General features: G+C 38.7%; 1 protein-coding gene across 2 annotated transcripts in view; it reads right to left on the reverse strand.

Annotated features, from left to right (window-relative positions):
- Positions 1-25,200, reverse strand: part of IARS1 (isoleucyl-tRNA synthetase 1) — a 103,060-nt gene that overhangs the window by 58,585 nt on the left and 19,275 nt on the right. For both annotated transcript variants that reach the window (XM_051627497.1, XM_051627496.1), the window contains exons 8-14: positions 23,342-23,489; positions 21,383-21,470; positions 17,271-17,331; positions 15,631-15,726; positions 11,478-11,600; positions 9,970-10,061; positions 5,109-5,207 (exon numbers count right to left, since the gene is read on the reverse strand). In XM_051627497.1, coding sequence (XP_051483457.1) covers positions 5,109-5,207; positions 9,970-10,061; positions 11,478-11,600; positions 15,631-15,726; positions 17,271-17,331; positions 21,383-21,470; positions 23,342-23,489 — 707 coding nt within the window. The remainder of the gene's footprint in view (positions 1-5,108; positions 5,208-9,969; positions 10,062-11,477; positions 11,601-15,630; positions 15,727-17,270; positions 17,332-21,382; positions 21,471-23,341; positions 23,490-25,200) is intronic.

The raw sequence follows: 25,200 nt of genomic DNA on the forward strand, positions 1-25,200 counted from the left end.
CATCACAGCCCTGCCGTCAGCAGCCCACAGCTGGCTGACAAGTCAAGATTAAGTGAAGCCATAACCTCCCATTTCATGATCAACTCCTAATAAAAAAAAGTCCTGACGTATTTTATTTGTACGACCCAGACACCGTGTTAATTGCTATTAAAATTCTTAATCTTACCAGTGACAGCAAAAATCCCTGCATTCTAAAACCAGTGAATAATTAAGCGTTCGCTTTTCTTCTTCCTGCATAGTGCCCTTTGGAGGGTTCTAACATGGATAGTTACAAAGTACTTTTAAACAGCATTACCACTTAGGATCCATTTCAATTTCTATGTATACGTTTGCAATCCTATAAAGGTGGCAGACATTCAACACCCTGCATCTCGCAGACAGATTTACCAGCTGCCTAAGCACACGATACTATGATTGCTTAGTGAACTGACAATTGGAGGCTTTATTTAGCAAGCTACTACTTCAACCAAAGAACAAGCTTTTAGTGACCATTCACTGGGACTGAAAAGATACCTACTCTATTGGTGACATCACTGGCAATCTCTGCTTAAGAGGCTTTGAGAGGAAAGAGCAAAATCAGGATGCAGCACAACACAAGCCATCAAAATCAACTGCAACAAGCCTCAGAATTCACTTCTAATCCTCAACAATGTCTGGTAACAGCCAGTAATAAAGTCTTCTGACTGACGCTGCTCCAAATTAGACAAACACAAGGTTAACCCTGCAGCAATCTTTTTTTTTTTCACCTCCTACTGCAGGCAATGACACCAGGTTTGGTGTTTCCTCGGGAAACATTGCCATCTACTGACTGCACTTCACCACTGCTACAGGAGGGAAGACCTGATTCGTATTCAGATTCCCTGATTAAGAAAAGTGGAACTGAAGCTTCAAAATAAGGAGTTAAAATTGCACGGTTATATTAAAGGGAAAAAATAATAATTAAAAAAGTCCTCTCACACACGATACATTTGAAACTGTTCAGATGAGATTCAATGTATTTATTAACACTAGCAAACAAGGAAAGAAAGTATCCTATGAGACAACCTGAAAAAAAAAAAAGTAAAAGGAGATAAACATGGGACTTGGTAACAGATTTTCCTTAATTATGTTACATTTCTGCTATGACTTAAAATTCTCTTGCCCTTGGTACAGACTCAGTTCTCATCTGCACAAAACCAGCGTTTACCTTTCTACTGCAGATGGGCTCTATGTCCCATCTTCTGCACACCCTACCAGCCTTAGGGTTTACGACACAAAACAGGCAATAATTTGTGATCTAAGTTTCCCAAAGGTGGGAGACAGTTTGCAGGTGGCTGGTCAAAGATGAGAAAGACCAAGATCAAAAGTTTCTCAAAAGATGAATGTGTTTGATGCATGTGAAAACACTTGGCCTTAGAGGGCCCATACAGGAACAGCAGAAACTGAGGGCAAAAGTCACACCCTGTAAACTAGATAATTCACTTCCAGCAGAAAGGCCTTTTGGATGTGTGCTGTGTGGTATTTTCCATGAGAACTCACAGTTTAAGGCATGAAAGGGAAAAAAAGAGTACTTTCAACTCAGGACCTATACATCAGAGCTCTTTATTACACTGCTTGTATTTTCCAGTGCCAAGAAGACACAAGAACAAAGGCCTGACTTCTTTGAAGTCCCTTACTGTCTCCCATCACTGCTTTCCTTCCACTGATGCTCATTTTTCCACTATACTCAGTGCTGTACATCTTATGTAAACAATGGCAGAACTGCACAATAGTCTCTAACACTAGGAACTTGTCAACAAGTAGAGGTAAATCTTTCAGGAGTTACTGAAGTAGAACTCAAAGTGAAGGGAGGTTTTTAAAAAATAAGGAGTTCAAAGCACTTTTCTATTGACCAGCAAGTATAAAAATACTACATACACTGCCAGAAGTGTGAGCTACAGCAGTCTGGAAACAAACCTAAGTACAAACTGCACTAATTTACTCTTTACAATAACTTACACATTTGTCATTTATCCCAACTTAGGACTAATTCCTCTCACCAGAGTTCATTTTGTCCAACGGGATCTAGGGTAGTATGGTTTAGTTGCTTTAAATTGGTTATGTAGGAAATGCTCTTTCAACAAGTCTTTAAGACAATTGAGGCTGAAATCCAGACCACTTAACCAGGGACCCAGCTCTGGTGCTGCAGCTCATTCTCCAGATTCACATTAACAGGAAACCGAGGTCTGACAGCCCTGAATTTGCCCCTCTCTCTCAGGTAGCACAGTAGTAGCTTGTCTGAATACACAGGTTAATTTTTATTTGTTTTACTCTTCTGCCAGTTGTGTGGTAGAGTGAACACTCAGTAAGGGATCTTGAATTAAAGACTGAAGCACAGCCTCTTAAATACTCTTTCAATTCTACATTTTCAGCAACACGTAGCATGACTTATTTTCCCACTCCAATCAGAACTAGGTTGGGAAAAAGAAGAGAGGATTTTTTGGTTTCTGATTTTGCAAAAATGCTGGCACATAACTAACTTTCACAAACGATTGCAGGAGTAAAGTTCATTTTGAGAACTGAAGATACAGTTGTTGGTTTTAATACATTTTGAGTAACTATGGCTTTATCAGTAGGCTAATTCATTAAAAACTAATTAGATATGCAATCAGGTTGCAAAGTTTGTCCAACTCTGTTTAATCTATTTAATCAAAAAGGATATCTATATAAAGAGTGCACCTATTCTTAAGGGACAATATACCTATCAGTCATTTATAGGAATAAAAAAAGCAATGCAGTCAAACTCATTTTGCAAAGGTTAATATAGTCTGAAAGCATTTATCCCAAATTTTCTCATTTTCAGGACATGCTGAAGCCCCAGAGAATCCAAAAATAAATTTTTAAAAAGCTAGGTATTATTCCTCTGACACTTTCAGACATCAAGTCTCTGCCAAAGCAAAAAAAGTAGGTTTTGGGAAGGATGGAGTCCCCAACTTTTAAATAAATGAATACTGAAGAAGGCTAGCATTCTCCACACCAACTTAAGAAGTTACACCCCAAACAGAACTACCACCAGGAGAAAACAGGAAGAAAACCTTGAAAGTAATACCCTTTTTAAAAAAAAACAAAACAAAACAACCCACAAAGAAAAATCTCACTAGATTTTTAAAGCCATCTTTATGTAAGAAAAGCCATGGACTATTCAAACTAGGAATTATGAAAGCACATATTGGAATTCTAGATCAAGATTATTTTATTAATCATTTCGTGATAATACAGCTCTGCTTCTGGGCATCTTCTCTACAAAAAAATTCTGAAAATCCCTAAGACCATACTGCTTTGAGACAAATCTTGAGGAATCAGTTTTAGAGTCAGTTTCAACACTTACAAAAAGCACCATTGAAAACCCAGAAGTGTAGATGAAGTAGGGTTCAAACTGTTTACTAATTCTTACTAATGTCTCCTGGATGAGTGGAGGTCGCCGAGCAGCTTCTTCTTGAAGCTTTGCTTGTTGAAGGGCAAAACTATCCCATCCATTCAAACACTTCCTTAATATGATATTACATTTTTCTTATGTTCATGTGAGAATTAAGTATGCAGGTCTACTGTCAGTCATCAAAACAGTAAAAGCATCTTGAGAAAGCTAATTAAAGCTAAGAACAAACACTTTCACCCCCTCTCCAGCTCATTTTTCCTCCAAAGAAGGATCACAGTATGTTCTCTTAGGGAAAACAGAAAGCAACAACTTACTAATATATAAAATCTTCTTTACATATCCAGACTGGGCATGTGCTTATTAGCAAGTCAAAGCTGCAGCAATTTTGGACAGTCTGTACCATGGATCACTAACTTTCCCCACATATTTCAGTATTTACAGGGCTTGTACCACGTAAGCAGTTATGCAAAAGCTGCTCATGGAGAATTTAATTGCTAACTACTGTCCATGAAAAAACTCTGCATAAGCTGTAATTATTCCCTGAAAGCTGAGTCACCTTCTTGAACACCATTTCAGTTGCTGAGCAGAGGCACACGGTGGAACCCCAACTCTCCTACAGTCTTTGTACTGAAAGGCTGAAATAGCAGGGGACACCTAAGGAGGCTGTAACCTCCATATTTTTCCCACCTGGTCTCGACTTCCCAGGCACAAGCTATTTATGAGAGGAAGGGAAATAAAAAGTTTTGAATGTGGAGAAGATTGGATCCTTTTGTTGCAATCACACCATAAACCTAAGATGACTCAAAATGGTCACTATTAACAACAGTTCCCTCTTACTGCTAATAGTGCATTTCAGTGATCTAAAACTTACCCCTTGGTTTCCTACATAAATGTCACATTCCCTATATGTATATGAAGATACAATTTTTGCCATTAGTACAAAAATTGTACTGCAATCTCTGAAACTGAGTCCACTTACAACTATTACGCTGGGTTGGGGTTTTCTGTGGGTGTTTCGGGGGGAAGGGTGTTTTTTTCTCTATTCAAATATACCTATGACAAAGTAATCAACCTTATCGGTAATAACTAGATGAAAAGTTAAAAAAAAACCTTATCTGAAGACTGATTTGGAACAATAAATACTCAAGAGTTTAGCTGCTTAAATTGTCTCTAGTAGACCCTTTTGGGAGGCATAACTATACACTGCCATGTTTCCACAGGCTGATTTTCCTTTACAGTTTCTCTCATGCTGAATTTCTTGGGATTCCATAACATGATTTGAGGATACTTTGAACGATCCTGTAATGCATTTCACTGTCAACTATCAGTATGTATTCAACCTCACTCATAGCTAAAATCTATTTCTCATTAGGATTTTACACAAGAATGCCTTCTCGACACAAGAAAGGAATAGAGTGCAAACATGCTCATGTACTGGCCTGATAAACAAACAATTAAGCAGGCTATATCTGTTTATGTCAGAAAGATTCTCCCATTGCTCTACCAGTTTGAGGCCCATTTGTGAAACCCGAGATAAAACACTACTAGAAACTGGTTATGAGCCCCTTTCCAGTAACATTGGCTCAGAAAGACAGAACAGAAATAGCACACTAACAGTGAAAGAGTTTTGTAGAGTTCTGGCACACACACACACAAACACACAGACCCCCACCAACCTCAGGCAAAGAAAACAATCCTATGTAGAAGACATTACCAGTAGCACTGGGCATTATTCTCCAGTAGCTTCTCCACCATGTGCTCCACTCTTACAAACCAGCTTGGCACAGCTTTGTATATCAACGGAGTATCTGACCTGTAGAGGGAAGGTGGTGAGAAAGGGAGCAAAACAAAGAAAAAACATTTTCAGTGCTGCATTATTTATAAAATGCTCTTCAAAACATATTTGTGTAGCTCACAGCCCCCTTTCCAGAGACTGAATTCACTGTTGTTACTGAAATATTATCACTGCTTACAAAGGTTGGGTTTTGTTTTGGTTTTTAAATTATACAAACTGTTACACTTATGTGAGCTACTATTTTAAAATCAAATCCTAAAAAAAAAATCAATTTAAGAGCCTTCAAAACCAGCAAGTAACTTCTATAAGAGAAATCATGAGAACATTCAAACATTCAAATTTGAAATTTATGTTCCTACATAGTACATTTAAATTTCACTAAGTATTAAAATGAGTCACATTAAGTCTTCCACCACAGCTTGTTCCACATCTTATTTATGTGTACATCAATCTGAAAAGCCAGAAAACCTTATGCTATGTTTTTATCATTTGTATTTAAACTACTACTAATAAATCATAAGGATGAAGTAACAGTACCCAGGGTTAACTAGAAGAATGTCCCATTCCAGGAGAAGTAAGAGAGATAAACATACAAATATAAGAAGCTGTAAAGACATCTTAGTATCTTACTTGCTGCAACATTCAGTAAGAGCCATATGAAACCCATACAGGGTGGGAGCAGTTCAGAAGAGGGGATAGCTTAGAAACGGGAACACCAGAGGGTACAGACTGTTCCCTAAACTGCCTTGGAAAATTAGCATCTGTCTGCACTGTGTCCCAACTCAGTCTCTTTTTTGTCAGTTCCATAACACAACTGCTCCAGGTCTTGAGAGACTGTTCAAGTACCATGTATCCTTCTGAAGGATCCAGCATCAAACAGTGGGTATAAGTCATTGTAGGAGAGTTCAGACACCTCTTAACATTCACAGCCATCCCATTACTCCAACTAGAAAAGGGAGACTGAGCCCTAGGGGATGGAATCTGTCTATGGGTACAGAGCAGCTTCAACAACAGTGGGACAAGAAGCTCATTCTCCTTTAATATCAATCCACCCCACAAAAGGTTGCTCAACACATCACTTGGAAACACACTCAACAATAATTTGCAAAGACCTCAAGAAAACACCTTATCTCCTCCATGCTGCCGTTACTGTAAATGACCCATCTTACAAGTTAAATTCATTTTACTTGCATCCATAGCAAAGACTCATTTGAAATGCACAAACTACTGGAGATTATGATGTAAATTAAAATTGATACTGTGGATGCACTTCCTAAAGGTACACCTGCCTGAGCAACAAAACAAATCCACAGCCAAGGTTGCTCAAATCTGAAAAGCTGCACTCCCGCTGCATGAAGCCCAGTAAAAAAAAAATAAACCACTTCTCTTAATACTGTACATCAGAAGATATTTCAACTATAAGCAATCTGTATTAAGTCTCTATCTTTTAAAAGTTATAGTGTCTATAACCTTACAGGAAATGGTAAGAGCTCAAAGCAGTGATCCAGCCATTAAATGCAAATGTACTAACCTAGGAAGTTCTGCTTCTCAATTTTAAGTCCTAACATCTAAAAAAAGGAACAGTTAACTTCTCACACAGCAACAAGATCTCAGTATAAAAGAAAGGATTCTGCAAGCTACAAGGTACTCCAGAAGTATTTTAGTTTCACTGAGCTTCTTGTTTTAGATGTGCTAGGAATGATGAACTGCCATCACATGTAACATCTTGAGCTACTGGATGTAAGAATAGATCCTGATAATAACAGTTTCTCACATGGCCTTAACATATTGCAAAAAGATTGCTGGGACAATAAACTGGTGCTCAGCCTCCACCAGGAGTAAGCAGCTGACAGAAGGAGCTGATGGAAGACAAGCTTTAGTGCAAAAGTAGCTTCAGACACAAAGCAGCTATGAAAGAGACAAGCAGATGAAGCCACAATAATTTCCCAGGCTTTCAACCTCACACTGCACATTTATCATACTGGATAACCATTCCCAGGCACCCACAGAGCACTGTTTCCACCTACATGAAAGTAGTAAGACATGGGAGATGGCATCATTTCCCTGAACATTTTCTTTCTTATAGCTGTACTGCCAAGTAGTGTCTCAGCAGGAGACAAAAACAGAACAATATACTGAAAATCTGCTCAAGCACTAACATCTTACACATTTCTGACCCTCATGACTGGTGCGAAGGCTGAGGAAACCAGATTCAATTCTTTGCTCTAGAATGAAGTGAGAAATATCCATTAGTGGGTTGTGTTTTCCATCAACACAAGACAAGGGAAAAACTACTCAGAGCGACACTAAATCAGAGACTGATGGTTACAAACTTCCAGCCTAAACATTCCTCTCTGTCTCAACTGAAGATGTTTTCTTGCCTTTACAAATAGATCCTTCAGAGTTTCATCAGAAATCAAAGCATCTGAGCAAATTGCCTGTTCCTTAGCAGAGCCACAAAATGAGCATTCTCTACAAAGCAATCTTTATCCTTGAAAAGATAAAGACTGGAAAGATGATTCTCTGTGGACACTACACACTCCCAATGGTTTTCTCATACCTGTTTTTGCCAGCACAGTTGTTCAAAACAAGTTATTCCGATTATATTTTCTAATAGTTTAGGAAACTCATGATAGATAACTGACCACATGACACAAAAGATACTTTTTTCTTTGTGTTCACTGGCTTGAAGAAGCCAAAGCTCTGTCTGTCAATGGCAGAGGTTCCCCTCATTGCTTCCCAATAGAATGGCACACAGTAGCTGTGATGAACCTCCACCTGTCACACTAGTTACCTAGTTGCTGGCTTTCAGAGCTGTTAAATTGCTAAGGAGACCATACAGACCTCAAGATCTCACATCTACAGAGAGTGTTTTTGACCAATGATCTCCATCTTCAGCAATTCCAGCCAAGGGCCATTCCAACTGACAACTACCTACTGTGTATTTACCAAGTTGTTACCGTTTTCCTCCCTCAGATTTTAAAGTTTAGTTGACATAAAATTACTACACATCACAAGAGAATGCAGAGAAGGACCCTAATTTGATGATATGTAAAAAGAGGGAAAATATTTCAATGTGCTGAGGACTGGACAACTGCCTGGTTTCAGGGCATGAACAGCAGTACATTAAGTAGAACAGTCTGATTTTAAAGTTTTCTTACATTAATCAAAATAACTTATAACTATGTTCAAAGTTAAGAACTACTCTTCTACTTTTAGCATATTCCAATTATGGTTTGATTTCTGATGGCAGTGAAATGAGCTTTTCAAGAAGAATCCATTATTCTGCTCTTCCCACCAGATAATTTTGCTGCCTGCAACTTATCATCAATCAACAAAAATGTCAACAGGGTGGCAGGATTAAGTATGTTCCACAGAATCAGCATTTCTACACTCCTGGTTTGTCTCAGGAGGCCAAGACTGTACATCTGAATTGCTACAGAAAGACAAGCATTGCTTGGCTTGGGGCTGCCATTCTTCAAAAACTGTCCCAAATCACCAAGGACATAACACTCCAAGGGTAATTTGCCTGCTTTCCTCCAGAAACAAACCAATCATGCTGCTCAAGAGCAGGTAAAGGCTGTTCTTGCTATAGATCAAAGATAAATGTACACTGCTAAAACACTTCACCCAGTAGCACTAAAGCTAGACAGAGAGAAATGCTTTTATTGCACTTATTTCAGTACATGTGCTGAAGGCATAAGGTACGACTTAAAATGGTCAAGTAATGTCAGACATAATTAGATATTTTATTGAACTGTGTCTTTACTTGTAATAAAACAGTTTAGCAATATTCCTACTAAAAGATCACTGAAGTTGTTGGGTTTTTTTTACATTGTTCAGTGATTTTTTTTTCTCCTCCATTTTTCAGCAGCAATTATATACATTTCAAACCAGAAAGGACACTAACAGAAGCATTTCATTTCTAGATTAAATTTGTCTAGCCTCTCTTTCTCATAACAAAAGCTTCTTACATTAGTTTACTCTCCTGAAGGCCCATGGAGTCCTCCTTCAACCTCTGCACAATTCCCAGTCTGAGGAGATCTGGGGCAGGCCACTGTGCTAAATCACCTACCCAACATTCCAGAGCTAACTGTTAATTTCCAGTTGACAAAACCAAACATTTCTAAGAAGTCCCCACAGATGTAAACAGGTCAACTACTGTTTCTGACCAGAGGCATAACCATTGCTTGTGAACTCCACTCAGGAATGACTGATCAGAAGAGCATGTTTCTGTATTACACTTGCTACCCTCTGCAGTGGGTAAATGGTAAACTTGATTTTAACCAACAACACAGACATTTCCACATTATAAGCAACTGGGCTCTACCAAACTCCAAAAGAAGAAGTGATTTTACAAGGTTAAAAAGAAGTAATTATGATAACAGCTGTGATGTAGACATTTTATCAAAAACATTAAAAGTTTGAACAAAAATATCTAATGACATTCTGTGATAAACTCATTTGGATAGAATTCAAAGGGTACCAAAATATCTTTTTCCAACACTCAGCTGTTTAGAAAATAAACCTGTTCAGACCTCTCTTCAAAAGGTAGTTAGTGCTACTACATGCAGCACTGAAAACTGGAAAGGTCAAACTACAAAACCATGCCTGTGAAATTTCTTTCTATTAGATTTTAAGACTACATTTACTCAGACTTAGGGCAAAAAAAAATTATTTACTAGATTTCTAAACCAAAACTGGAGCTGAGGGAGGGAAAAAATTAGACAAACCTGACTCAGTTAGAAGCCTCAATCTTAAAGCCATATGCACTTCTTACCTCCAGCAGAAAGGATAGCTGTGCTTAAAATTACTGCTATGAACCAGTCTGCCTTTCTCTTTCAGGAATTTAATGATGGTCTTATCTGCATCCTAAAACGACAGAACACAAATTTGCCTTGGAATACCAGTTTCACCATTTCAGTAAGCTGTAACAGGACATGTCTCCAATAGCCAAATTAAGAAAACACCTACAAATTATCCAGTACTTGCACAAACACACAAATCCAAAGAGCTTCTATACGATTTCTAAATTTACTGCAGAGGTACTGTGAAACACACTACGTGCAAAGTTATTTGCTCTACAAATCCCAGCATACAGCATCAGTCCCTTTTTGCCCTTAACTCTGTTTCCATATACACACAAGTGTGTACAAAACTCAAATTAGTAGCACTGATATAAGCCAGATAATAAATAATATCTTACAACCTCTGATGTTGTGGCAGGAAGCCACCCAGTGCTTCTTACCCAGTATTTAGACTTCACTACAACACATTCCTCCAACATGACTACAATTACAAAAGCCTAAGCATCTTCTACAATACCTAATTAAACTGGATTTACCTTCTAAGCTGGAAGTGAAAGCTGTACATTAATAATTCAAGACAATCTACTGAACACACACGTCAACATGTCATTAAGGAAAAAAACCATGCAAATATTTATGATACAGCAATATTCATAAGCTAAGAATTCAGCATCATAAGAATATTTTCCAAGAGCCTTAAGTTCAGATTCCTACCAGCAAGAAGCTAAACATGTAGCCTCCAGTGTTCTTTTATTTGCCATAATACATAGCAGGAAGCAATGACAGCTGTTTGACAAGATGCAATACAAGAGGTTTTAAGTCTTCTTCAAGTAAATTGCTTTTACAGGAACAGGCTTTGCTATCAAACTGTACCAGCAGGAAACTGAATAAAACCAGTTTGTGTTCTTAGCACAGAGAATTAGAGCAGCACTCGTGTCTATGGATTTCTGTCTGTAGCAATCTGGAGTTCTGTGGGGGATTCTCGTGCATCTATTGGCAAGAAAATTCACATTGCAACACATCCCACAGGTGGGGGAAATGACTGGATTTCTCTCCTCTGACAAGTCATGTTACACAATCTGGCTGGTAGAAACTTCATTATGACATCTGTGAGCTCAGAAGTCATCCAGAGGTCAAGGAGGCCTCTGCACAATTGCCTGGAGGCTGCATATATAACATGTCCATGAGAAACAAAGGAAGAGTGAGACCCTTCCAGCAGAAAATGCAAACAGGAGATACTCTTCTTTCATTCTTTCATTTCACTACTAGATACACAGTGTGACTTTGGCTTCAAACTCTTTATTTTTCTGATATCATAACAAACAATTGCAACATTGCTGCAAATGTTAAAACATTTTTCTTTTTCCAGATCTATAAGACACATGGAAGACAAAGCCACTCAGGGGGGGAAGGACACTTTCACCATATACAACATTTAGCTTGAATAAAACAGTAACTTATTTTCTTCAAGGCCACTAACCTTCACATACTGGCCAGTAAAGTCAGTCACTTCTGCTGTGAAGCAGCCTGATGCATCAACAGGACAAACAGGCACAGAATCTTTCTGAATAATATTAAAATCCATGCAGACTCTGTAATCATCCTACAGGAGAGACAAGTGCCAAGTTATAGAAATACAAAATACTGGTTAAAATATCCATCTGAGGAAAAATAAATGAAATATTAAATAGAAAATGTAGTGACTGCAGAATATGTAGAATAACTAACCCCTCAGCCTTCACTAATCCCACACATGCATATACATGTGTATCTACACACCCTTGATGTGTGTATGTACACACATACATGTTAGTCAACAGCTTCAGGCTACTCCTGAGCAGTGAAGGAACTGACAAGCACTGTGTCAGGCTCCTGTACTAGCCAGAGACTTATGTCTGTTCAGCACACATGGCATTTTTCAGAAGGCAGGTTGTTTTAATCAAACTACTTCTGGAACTCCACATAGGAAATCCCATTTTCTGAATGTCTTAATGACCCAAAGCCGTCAAATCTGTTTTTCTCAATCTTTGTTGGCCCGTAGGCAACACTACTGACCAAGAACCACACATGGAAAACATCACAGTTTATTTTCCTGGCAAGCCTCCCTTTCAATTTTTAATTTCCTGTAACAGTAAGGAGGAAAAAAAAAAACCAACAAATTCTTAAAGAGGGTCACTTCAGACTTTCTTGAATACAACTAAACAATGACTGTATTTTAGAAAAGGTTAAAACAAAACTATTAGAAAAGTACAGATTTTAATTTCAAGTCTGAACTCAAAATAAAACCATATCTTAACAATTAGCAATCCAGATTTCTCTCTTTCTTGCCTTAAGGGAAGAGAACACTATTGGGGGTGGAAGGAGAAGGGAGAGGGGGACAGCTGCAAATCAATCACTCTCAGCACATTCACAGACTCACTTCATTTCCCTCAAAGAAAAAGGTTATGCCTAAGCCTGCATCAAGTAAGGTTGCTTTTTTGAGTCTTGGAGGTTCCTGAATTGCTCCTCTGACAAAAAGGGGAAACCACAGACTGCAGGGACAAAACCTGAAGTTTTGTGTAGTGTGAAACAGAACCTGCAGTGACCCTGGCTCCAACTCTACCACTAGTCCCTGTAGTTACCAGCTCCCTCAAGACGTATCTGGCAGATGTTGCCTGTTGATCCACAGTGTATTTTGCAAGGATGAAACTAATCCACAGTGATAGTGAAGTTGGCTACTTCATGTAACAAGGCACTGCATGTAGAAACAAAAAAGCACTTCAGCTACAGCACTCACTTACTCTAGATCACAGTCTGTCTCCACTCTCCAGCAGCTGAACACAGCCACCACCATTATTATTCAGCCTCCACTTGGTCAACCAGCTTCTCCAGCCAATAGATTAACTGAGATAAGCCCATCCTCAGTCACCTTTCATCAGCTATTACTGCTGAGATACAGCAAGCAGACTGCAGTGTTTAAAATGTAGGCCATATGACAGAAGTAACGTCAAGCCTGATTTGGCAGGGAATTGTGCAAGGCTTTGAAGAAGCAGCCAGCAAAGACTACAAAGCTTGGCATCCTGACAACCCAGCTAAAACATAACAACAAACCTTCCACTTCGCAGGACCTAGGTCAGGAGGTGGTTCAGTCCAATTTGCATCACTGATTCAGCCAATGATAAATGAAGGGCTTTGCTATTTTGGTTTCCTACAGTTAGTTCCTTTCCTTTGAAGAACTTGAATGTAAAAGTTTTCCAGACTGACCTGTCATTTGATTTAACGAAGATTCACTTCACTAACCACAAATCAAGAATATATTCAGGCACATACAGAAAACCAGAGATACTAAGCTCCACTGGAAAGCTAAGAATATGTCAATTCTTTCCAGAAGAGAAGTCCTAGTGTTCACTTTCGTACCTCTGCCAGGATTACATCTCTCAAAAGATTACAAATCTAAGTTCTAACACATCAAGAGAATGAAGCAGAAGCTATGAAAGCTCATTGATGAGAAGTCATAGAATCACAGAACTATTCAGGTTGGAAAAGCCCCTGGGGATCACCCAGTCCAACCATCATCCCTACTCTACCAAGTTCTCCCCTAAACCACATCCACCGACACCACACCCAAACGACCCTTCAACACATCCAGGGATGGTGACTCCACCGCCTCCCTGGGCAGCCTGTGCCAGTGTCTGACCACTCTCTCCGTGAAAAATGTTTTCCTATTGTTCAGTCTAAACCTGCCCTGGTGCAGCTTAAAGCCCTTCCCTCTTGTTCTGTCACTAATCACCTGTGAGAAGAGACCAGCACCAACCTCTCTACAATGTCCTTTCAGGTAGTTGTAGAGACTGATGAGGTCTCCCCTCAGCCTCCTCTTCCTCAAACTAAACATTCCCTGCTCCTTCAAGGGTTCTTCATCAGATTGATTCTCCAGGCCCTTCCTCAGCTTCGTTGCCCTCCTCTGTCCTCGCTCCAGCACCTCGAGATCTCTCTTGAAGTGAGGTGCCCAAAACTGGACACAACACTCCAGCTGTGGCCTCACCAGTGCTGAGCACAGGGGGACAATCACCTCTCTACTGCTGCTGGCCACACTATTTCTAGTACAAGCCAGGAGGCCACTGGCTTTCTTGGCCACCTGGGCACACTGCTGGCTCACATTTCGCCACTTGCCAATTAGAACCCTCAGGTCCCAGGAAACACACAAATATTTTATACATTTTTTCTTTGTAAAGCATCTAACCAATATTCTCATGTTTTCTTAAAAAATGTTTTAAACATAATTGCTGACTTCCCAGGAGCAAGAAACAAAAGAATTTTTTTTTTTTCCTCTGTGCTTACACAAATCTCTGTGGGCTTAGAACAAAATCAAGTAAGAGAGGGCAGACAATCCTTGCTCTGTCCAGTCAGGCTTTCCAACAAGCTGTTTCCAACAACTCAGCTGTGTTATACAAATACACAACAAAGCAAGTCAGCAGCCAAAGAGAAGTTTCTTCCAGAGCTCCTTCTCTCCTAGCAGCCTATTGCCTTCCTTTACTCCATCCCCAGCAAGAGGCTCCTGACTCCAAACCAAGTCTGCTCCCTCACCCCTTCAGTCAACCCTTACAAGATTTAACTAAAGGGGAGTGGCCAAGTAGTATGATAGGCTTCGGACACTTTTCTAGTCACCATTAATTTCTTTATTAACCACTAACATACAGCCCAGTCTCATTCTCTTTATTCACAGCAGTAGTAAGTTGGGACATGTTTTTGTATCACTGTTCATCTTGACAAGGGAAACACCACCACAACTGATGCACCCTTCAGAAAAATTGAGGAAAAAAAACAAGACAGAAAAAGATGGGATATATCACATCAATAAAAAGAGGCCTTTTCATAGTGCCAAGAGTTTCTGGAAATGATGATAGAGCTCATGGTCCATGGTTTGCTAATTACTAGGCACTGGCAGCTCTACTGCAAGCTTTCTGAGGGCATCTTCGGACAATGGCTGAAGACAGGACACTACACAAAAAAGACAATTACTCTAAACTAGTGCATTTAATTCATGTGTCTAAAAACTCAAATTATTAAATCCATGAAAAATTATCCCTCTTAATCTTCAGAAGAATAGAGTGAGGGAAAGGACAATATGGACAGAAAAAATAATAGAATGCAACAAAATCCTTTCACACCAAGGGATAAAGAACAAAAGTAGTCAAAGCATTTTTTCATTCTCTAAAAGCCCAGTGAGTAAGGACACTGAACTGCTGAAGAGGGGCAGTGTGCTGAGCAGAACTGCTGCTATCATCCAAAATTATCACTTAACAAAGCCAGTTTTGACTATTAGTGCAATAGATCATTTCTTCTCAAAGCTGTAAATTTAGACTCTGAGAAAAATTAGGGTGACACCCAGAAGACACAGTGGCAAATTCACTTCACATACCACAATAATAACCAAATCAAGGGACACCTAAGATCTCCAGTCCAGCACACACAGGGCACTAGTGAGTGCAAGAACTCAGTAGAATACAATGCTACATGGCATTCTTACATTTTTAATTAAATTGGAGGCTTGTTTAATATCATAGTCACCCTGTCAGACAGACCCCAGTAGCTGGAGAGCCAAGCAACGTGTGTTGAAACAAAATTAACATTACAGATACATAGTTCATACTCACAGCACCAAAATAGGGGGCCTGATGTACAACACCTGTGCCTTCCTCCTCCTTCACGTAGCTGTCTACTACCACAGTAAAGGCACCTCTGTCCTTGCACTGTAACACAGAAATGTTTTTCATATATATATACACACACACACACACAGAGCAAACCAGCAATCTTAACATGGAAGAGGCACCAGCCACCTGCACGAGTAAAGAACTGCATCAAAATAAGTGACGCAAACATTCCTAAGGTTATTTAATAGTTTTCCACAGCTAAGACACCAAGGCTGTATATACTTCATTTAAACAGTGTCCAATGGGATTAAACCTCTCCAGAAGGCCTCAGAGTCAATTACTCTTCAAGCCACAGATCTTCACACAGTTCTCTGCTGAACAGACTACAAATCAATGCACTCCTCCAAGTGAGGATGCCACCAGGAACACTACAGGGATCCTGTACAGAGAAAGCTTGCATTTTTGTAGGTCCACTGCACCCTCTAATTTTAAAAAAGTTTGTTTCTGTAATAATATATTTTCTTTACTTCCTCCAGAGAATGAAAAGGTGGTAAATATCAAGTGAAAAAAACCCAGACAAACAACAGAAATAATTGCCAGCAAAAGATCTGACAATTTTCCATGTGTTCAGTAAGTAGATAATGAAAAATAGAGAGAATTTCTGCTCCTTGATACCAAAGTACTGAAAAAAAAAAAATCAATAAATTAGTGCACTCACAGCCAAAGTGTGTTACAAAATATTAGGTTTGGCTTGTTCTGAAGAGGCCTATTTAGAGATAAGGTATCCATTCTAAAAAACAAAACAAAACAAACAGATGCCCATCTGCTCCTCAGAAGTACAGCAGGATTCAAAATATGTATCCATTCCAAACCTCTACACCTGCAGTCCTGTTGTTCAGACTCAGCTATGTGTTTGACCTTTCTCTAGAGATAACAGGTCCTGATTCCTACAGAGGTTTTCTCACCTTTGCTGACATCAGCACATGCTTCAGAGCAGATGGTAGTCACAATTGACCAAATCCTTCACATGAGTGAACAGCTGCTGGTCCAGCAGTACTGTAATCCACTTCAACTCTTTGAAAAACTTAATCCACTTTTAATTAGAATTAAAAATATATATATATGAGACAGGGTTTTTACCTCCTCTATTACTGCTACATACTCTGCTATCTGTGGTGCTATTAACTACACTAGACTTATTCAGTGCTTAAATGCTGCACAGGAGGACATCCAGAAAACCAGATGTATTGGCAGTTATTTTAACAAAAGCTTTTAACTCTTCGATGAAAACACTGTATGACTGTCACTGTTACCCATGGTCAAAGTCACTCTCTTGTGAATGCAATATTTGTGGACTCAATAGGCAGAAAACAGAAGCTAACCAGATGAAAAGCTGAGAGAATACTGCCTGTTTATTAATGTGTATTGGAAATTTCTCTTCAATCTTGGGTATATTTCAAACTTAAGGGGAAAAAAAGTCACAGAAAAAATTTTCCGTTTTTTAACCTTTCAACTAGGATTTTAAAATACTTTACTACAAACTGAACACAGGATTTTCATAATATAAAAAATGAATAGTAAGAATTGCTTTTATTTTAATATTTGTATCCTGTATCAAACACCAAACTTGTTCATCTTACCTGAATAAAATATTCAAAGAGTGGTTTATATCTCTTGCCTTTAAGAGCAATGCCAGGAAACCTGAGGAGAAGAATTTACACGAACAGAAATTAACAACTTGAAAATTGCTTAGTCAGCTGGTAGGAAAGCTATTTTTTCCTACTTCATTTGTCCCCATCCCTAACAGAATTTGACTTCATAAGGTGAAGAAAAAAGTCGTTTCTCAATAGTTTGCATTTCTACACCTCTTTGGTAATTTGGACTTAAGACAAAAAAACATAATATAACAGTTAACAGGTACACTTGTACCTGAAGGTCTTTCAATCAAGTCATCATTGTAAATCAATGCAGGAATTAAGCATTATTAACAATCTATTTATGGTACATCTGGGCTCAGACCTTCTGGATAAAACTAATTCAGTATGATACTCATAATAACAAACCCTACAGCTCACCACGTTCAACAGAACTAAATAAGCACTGATCCCAAACACCTAAATATTACACACACTGAAGACTGATACAGAGTATTGCAGGGTTTAAAGCTTGGGTGCCTCGTTCCTTATTCTAAAACCAGGCATCCAAACTCCCCACGGTCACCTGAGGGAAAGATTCAACACAAACAGGACAGACTGAAGAACCATCTGAGTCAGACAAGAAATATAAAACAGAGGCAGAGCCTGTAGATCTGGCTCTCTTCAGCCTTCTGACAATAGTTGACAAAGATGGTGATTAGGTCGGAACTCAGAACTCTGCTCAAAGTGCTTAAATCATCCATTTCAGGAAAAGCTTAGTTAAAACACAACTTCATCTAATAGATGGAATAGCTCTCTGAATGTGTCACAGCTGTGGTCTTTCCCTGTACTCCTCTTGATCCACATCTTCCAAAACAAGTCGAACCATAAAACACTTCACTACTTCAAACTGGGGGACTCTTCAAAGCTGCTTCATCACACAGAAAGGAACCCAGGCAACACTTAAAACCAAGGTAAAGAGCATGAGCTCAGCACCCATAACATCCACTAGGAAAAGAGGAGATTTCTATTTTAAGCCACAGCTTTGGGGATGGTTTATATATTTTATATTACAAACAGCCTTAGCAATGTTTGAGGTGCTTAATTGGGATCAGATGAGAGGAAAGCATCCCAGTGCTCAGCCACACAGATGTGGCAATGCTCAGACTCAGGATGTGAAGCACTGGAACTGTTTTTAAAAGAAAAAAAGAGTTAAATTCTTATGGAACACAAGTCAGTGAAAAGTAAGGGTTGAGGATCACCTTCCTGATTTTCTCTTTTGAGATTTGAAATACTTGGTTTATCACAGCCCTGAACTTCAAGCTAAACATTTATACAGTGCTGCCTTCTTGTGACCTAAGTTATAGTCATAATAGCCACAATTAAAAACACTATAGTAATCATTACAGTAATCTTTAACTCTCAAGAGGTCAGAAATCTCTTTTTTGGATTCTCTAGAATCCAGAAAGAGACAACAGTGGAAAACAGTGTAAGGGAATGAAGCATTTAACAAGCAAGTAGATTGAAATGTAACAAAAAGGGAGGAAAATGCTCATATATTTCCTATTTACCACTGCTAAATGAAACAACAAGCCCCTCAATGGCCAGAAGTAGAGTACTACACAAGACCAACCCACTGGTGTGAGGCAGCTGATGCTGCTCTTTCACTGTAAGAGGGATGCCATCTCCATCCCATTTGCTCTCACACAAAAGCCTACCATCTGCATCTGAGAAGAGGGAAAAGAAAGACAAGTTTGAGGGAGAGTGGGAAGGCTGAGATTCCTCAGGAAGTTCAGATTACTTCAGATACAGGAAATCTTCAATAAGATCATCCCTTGACCTCAGCCTGCCACCTGGCACATAGCAAGTATCATGAATTTCTCCCCAAAGGGCCTAAGTGCCTGAGAAGTTAAAAGTGAGCTAAAGCAAGAAAAAGAGAGTAGAAATGGGAAAGTTCATTTCCATGAACTTATATCCTCATAGATCTAAATCTTGAAAAGATCCATTCAACAACCAGCTACCTCCTAATTGTCTCATTTCACACTGAGAAATAATTTCTTATTTAACACAAAAATTGGAGCACAACCAAAAAAAAAAAAAGCTATCAGCTTGAGAAGACTGTAGCCCTAACAAAGAAAGAAGAAAAATATACTGCTCTGCAAGGACAATAAAAATTGCTAGCAGCCTTGTGTACAAGCACAGAGAGCTAAAAATAAATCAATAAAAGATTATAGCAATACAACTAGCCAGGGACATGAGCAGTGACACCTGAAACCTATGTATGATGGCCTTACAGCACAGGTACTTCAGAGTTCTGATGAAAGCACCACACCAAAAAAAGGCTAAAACCTTCTGTGAATTCCTGGATACTGGATAACTGCAACCAGACTGCAGAACTTGCAGTATTCCATTAAAAAAAATTTGGAACCACAAGACAATAGATCAAGAAGTGTAATACATCTACCTTGCTTTTTTTTTTTAGTAAGTCTAAAGGTAATGCATTCAAAATTATTTAATAAAAGAGTGGTTTTGGTAGAAAGTTTGGGTTTGAGACACTCCAAAGACATTTCAAAAGACTGGGAAGGATCACAGTAGCTATACTTTAAGAGAGAAATGGAGTCCTGATGGATCTAAAAACCTGCCTGACATAGCAACAATTAAACAGTTTCTAAGAAGTGCTGAAGAACATACAGTATGAATTCGTCAAGAATAACTCACAGCAAAACAAATAGTTTCTTTTTAGGCAGACTAACTAGCTTGGACAGCAAGCAAGCAGATAAATTTAAGCCTTATCATTAGTAAGACTTCTGACACTTGCACATGTCATTCTGACACACACAAATCTTTTAACTGGGTGACTGCACATGTACATGGACCCACAACCACTTTGAGGAAAAGTCACTATCAGACTGAAAGAAAATTTCCAGTGGTGTCCCTGGCAGAGACTACCACAATGCTGACGTATTCAATGGTTTTACTAGTGACCCTGAAGGAAGGAAGGAAAAAATCTGGATTATCAGAAGTTCCATCAACCCTGAAGAATGAGAGCACTGAAAATCTTTATAAATTGAGTACCAGTTTAAATTGCTACAGAGTAAGTGACAGCTGAAGAGAATTCAGTTGGGGAGAGGAGAGGAGGGAAAAATCAATGCAGAAATACAAAATAAGAAGTACTCAATGGTCACAGCATGAGGCATCAGAGCAGACAATATCTTAAGCAAACACTGCAGCTCTATATTCCCCTAATTCAATGACTACATCTAATTGCTTAGCTGAAATAGGACATAGCCTCCCTCTTTTAGATGTTTTTTCCATGTAAAGCTTTCAACTACTCAGTAAAAAAAAAAAATAATTAAAATAAAAATAACTGATGCCAGTGAATAAGGGTTGTCATTCCCCTCAAATTTCTAGTCTTTCTTTTCTTTTATCATGATTTTGTGTTGTGTGGGTTTTTTTTTTTCTTGTTTGTGTGGTGGGTTTGGTTGGGTGTTTTTTTACCCACTGTGCAGGACTGAATAAAGCAAGCAAATAAATATTTGTTGCATTTCACCTCTTTAACAGGTTGCTGGTTTACACAAAAGATTTAAGAGGTCTGATTTATTTAATAAATCATATTTTTCCACTAAACCAAGATGAATAAGCAGTCTTCAGAAAGCATTAACTGCCCCTAGCTAATTAAGTAGACCATCTTATGGAAGCAGTACTTTCTTGCCAAAGCAAATGGTTTTCCTTTTGTCCATTTGCCTTGAAATATTTACATAATTTTTAGAAAGAGTTCAGCATTTGAACAATGTGCAGGGTTTCTTGAAACTTTAATTTAAAAGTAATGACTAGGAAAACACACAGGAATAGGAAAGACTACGGAATCTTTCTTTTTTCCAGCACAAAGCAATGATCCAATGAAACTCTTTATTTTACTTGTAGCTTCATGTACAAGACTAATTTGTCCTAGTCAATTTATGTCTTCTATGAATTTTTTGTAAGACATACACACAAAGTATCACCATGCAGGGAAAACCAGCTTTAGATAACTGCAAAATCCAACTCCTTGAAACACCTAGTTTCTGATTTATAAAAATACTGGAAGTTAACAAGTGTGTAATAATTTATATACTTGCCTGTCAAGTATCTCATATTCACTGTCAGATTTGTACAGTGCTATCAGCCTGGATTCCATCAAAATGTAAATCTTTCCTGTGGCATTATCTAGAATGTAAAATAAAACAAAAAAAAGTTACATAAACCTCAATTTAATACCCTTATTTGCATCATTATGAAACATTTCAGTTTATGCAAAATGATACCTTACTAGCTATCAAGCAGCCCAAAATACTCCTGCTGATCGACCACTAATTCCCAGCTACCTTTTCCCCCTACAGACATTTAACAAACACTTCTGAAAAGTTTGGTTAAAATAGAAACCACAGGACTAAAGCCCATTCCACTGATGTTCAGTCTGGTTTGTTTTTTGCTCCAGAGTTGCAGTATATGTAACTGAAACAGATGGAAACAATTGGAAGATGGATGACTGCTACATAAAATGAATATTATTAAGTTGACATTCATGGTAATGATTGCATTTTATCCTGCCTTTCTGAGATTTACTATTCCAACCAATATTATGCTTGGATTTCTTTCTAAAGGAAGTAAACACAAATAAAAAGTGAAACATTAGGAAGGAAAATCATTTTATACTCCAAAAAAGAAAACAAAGCCTGACCTCTTAAAACTCAACAAGTTTTACTCCCCTACCAACTTAGTCAGGGTCACTGTCCCACCAGCAGTCAGTAGGAACTCAGCATCTCTGGCAGGTGTAGGTGTTATTTCTGGAAACACTCAAGAACTCCTTTTGAGATGACCAAATTTATGTTGAAGCCTTAGAAAACGTACTTAGTTGTCTCTCAGAACAAAACCCAAACACCTGGAATTCACTGTAAAGGCCTCTGCAAGTTTTCAGGTTTAACATCACCTTAGGGAGGCATTAGATTTATCTAGTTATGTTGGAACTGAAAATTATACCTCTTATTTTTTTATTTTAATTTGTATTAAAATGCCATCATTAACTTGAACATCTCTTTATTCCATCCCCCACCCCTTTTTTTTTTTTTTTAAGTACACTGAAAAGTCAGAAAAGGTGAGCAGTCTGGGAAAACCTAAAAACAGCAATGCAAGAAGCACTTCTATCCAAATTCCTGCTTACTGCTTTATTTAAGAAATAAAAAAAGTGTTTTGTAGATCAAGATACAATTAAAGAGGATTGCATTTCAAGAAAAAAACAACTTCCTTTCCCAGTGAAAAGGAAGACACATGATAACATACTCCATTGCCAACTGGAAAAAAAGGGAACTGCAAACCTTGGAGAACTATTTGAAGAAATAGTGAGAAAAGCAGCAGCCTGTGTTATTTAGGCATCCTCCATGGTCTGTTCCCTGCAATTCCTCAGGTGCTGGGTGTTCTCATGAAGACTTCACCTCATAGTCTACTTGTTTAGCCAGGTACAACAAACTGGTCCACAAATAAGCCAAGGCACAGGGGTCAAACAAACTCTTACTTTGAAAAACACAGAATGTAGCTTGCCTTGCCCTTGTGCTAAAGAAGCACACTTCAGTCAGGTTGAGACTAGAATGTGACATCTTGGGTTTGTTACAGGTTGAGTACAAAAGTGTTCAGTTACTGCAACTTAGCTGTCATGTAGCAGTAACTTGCTCATGAGGCTGAGCCCCAAAAAAGGAGGGAAGAAAAAAGCTAGGGACACCCAGTCACACTTCCCTCCCTGACTCTCAAATACAGAGAGACTCTAAAATCAACAGATAAAACATTTGCTCTTGTTCTGTGTTTCAGGTATCAGTATTTTTTAGGGAATGTCCTCACGCTGCATGTCAAACAGAACGAGCACAGCAGCTGGAAATAATCAGACACACAGGAAGTAAATCTCATCCTTCATAGTAATACTGATCCAACCTCAGCAAAGTGCTACAGTTTTAGCATCAGTCTACCATACAAAATATAATTACACATTCACAGACACTGAAAACAGAATTATATGTCGTTATATGTCATCTTCAGTTAACACTTGCCTCTCAATTTCACATATTGTAACTCCGGATTAACGCAAAGGGCCAAATTACTAGGCAAGGTCCAAGGAGTAGTGGTCCAAGCAACAAGAGAAACACTTTCATCCTCTTCCAGTGGGAAGCTCACAATCACTGAAGGATCTTGAACATCCTTAAAAACAAGATTAAATCAAAAGGGGAAGAAGAGAGGGAGGTGGGAAAAGGTTTACTGAACGCATTTGTGAGAAAACACAAGTCTAAGAAGAACTATCACTGCAATCCACCACACCCCACCTTGCAACTTGCCTACTTCATTACTCCAGTGGTAGGAAGTGGCAGCATAAGAAGGTTTGAAGAGAACACCAGTCACAATGTTCCTCCATTGTACCAGTGCAAACTGTCAGTTCAACAAGGCCACAGGGTTAAAAATTCAGATTAGCAGTGAGATGTTTGGGAATTGGCTGCCAAAACACCAAAGAGAGCCAAGTGTCAGTTCCCTTGGGTACCTCTTCTAATCCCATTTTAAAAGCTGACAATCAATTTCAACTGTCAAGAAAAACAGCAGTTTCTCCAATAATGCTACACAAAGCCTTTTCCACCTTTTCCTCTAGAGTCATGGAACAGGAAAAATAGCCATCACTTTAAAAAAATTCAATCTCTTTTTAAGAAGATGTTGTTAACAAGGGGGAAAAAAATGGGTACTTAAAAATTTAAGTACAACAAAATTTAAGTATTAAAAAAAAAATCTCAGAATGAGACCTTTTTCAGCTACTCTATAAAACTTCTCCTTCAAATGAATCAAAAATCCCCTGAGAAGAGGTTTTTTCTTTCAGACAAGTACAATCCTATTCAGTCACTTCAAATTTTATGAAAAGGAGTCTAAAAAAGCAAGTCAAATCTTGCAAATGTGACATTTTCAGTATTAATTTTAAATGCCAAACAAAAAAGGGTGTCATGCACAGGCCCTAAATACATGAATAGGTCCTGCACCACCATCGTGTCTAAATCAAAGCTCTCTGGTTTCCCTCCAGCATCATGGAACAGTTAACAGCATCATGGGACAGGAAGCAATTTGTGTCTGAGCTCAGGGCTGCTCCAGAGGGAATTTTCTATGAACATCTGGTGCAGTCAATGGTAAAACAAATATTGCATAACTCTGGAGCCGGGCTCGATACCCCGCACAGATCGAGCTGTGGCTGCAGCTCTGTCTGTACCAACTGTTAAACAATTCTGCAGGCTAGTCACTTCCCTTTCTGAAGCACTCAACTGACCAGCTAGATAAAAACAACTGGTAAGCCATTAAAAAATAACATCCAGGCTGCCAAGAAATGGCACTGCATGATGTCTCATCTGCTCACAGCATTATGCCTGCTTTCATACGAAGAGATCACTGCTTCAATTATAATTCCAGCTGCTGACATAGTTTGCTCAAGTGTTCATTAGATACCTCAGTTTCCAAACGCAGTTCTTGTGTCCCGTTTCTCATGATGTGTGTCCTGATTCTCACAGGATGGATAAGCAGAAGCCAAAGCCTGCTTCCCACAGTGAGAAATGTAACAAGCTGCCTTACACCCAGAAATGACTGGTCTCGCCAAGAATCAATCACATCAGCTGACAAACCCTCTACATTTCAGTCTCCAAATACCATCTCTAGCCAATGAAAAAGCTAATTTTTGCATGAAGTGGCAAAGCAGCACACCCCCCCACACACACTCTACTGGTTCTAGAAATAAAATAGCATCTAAATATTTCATTAAGACTCAATAAGAGAAAAGAGTTTTGCTCTGTGAAAAAGAGACATGCACAAAACAAACACCCACTGTCTTTGTTCTAAAGAAAGCTCATTAATCCAAGCCTATGTGAAATATCAGTTGATAAGTATG

The sequence above is a fragment of the Apus apus genome, chromosome 9 (assembly GCF_020740795.1).
Source record: "Apus apus isolate bApuApu2 chromosome 9, bApuApu2.pri.cur, whole genome shotgun sequence".
NCBI classification, from domain to species: domain Eukaryota; kingdom Metazoa; phylum Chordata; class Aves; order Apodiformes; family Apodidae; genus Apus; species Apus apus.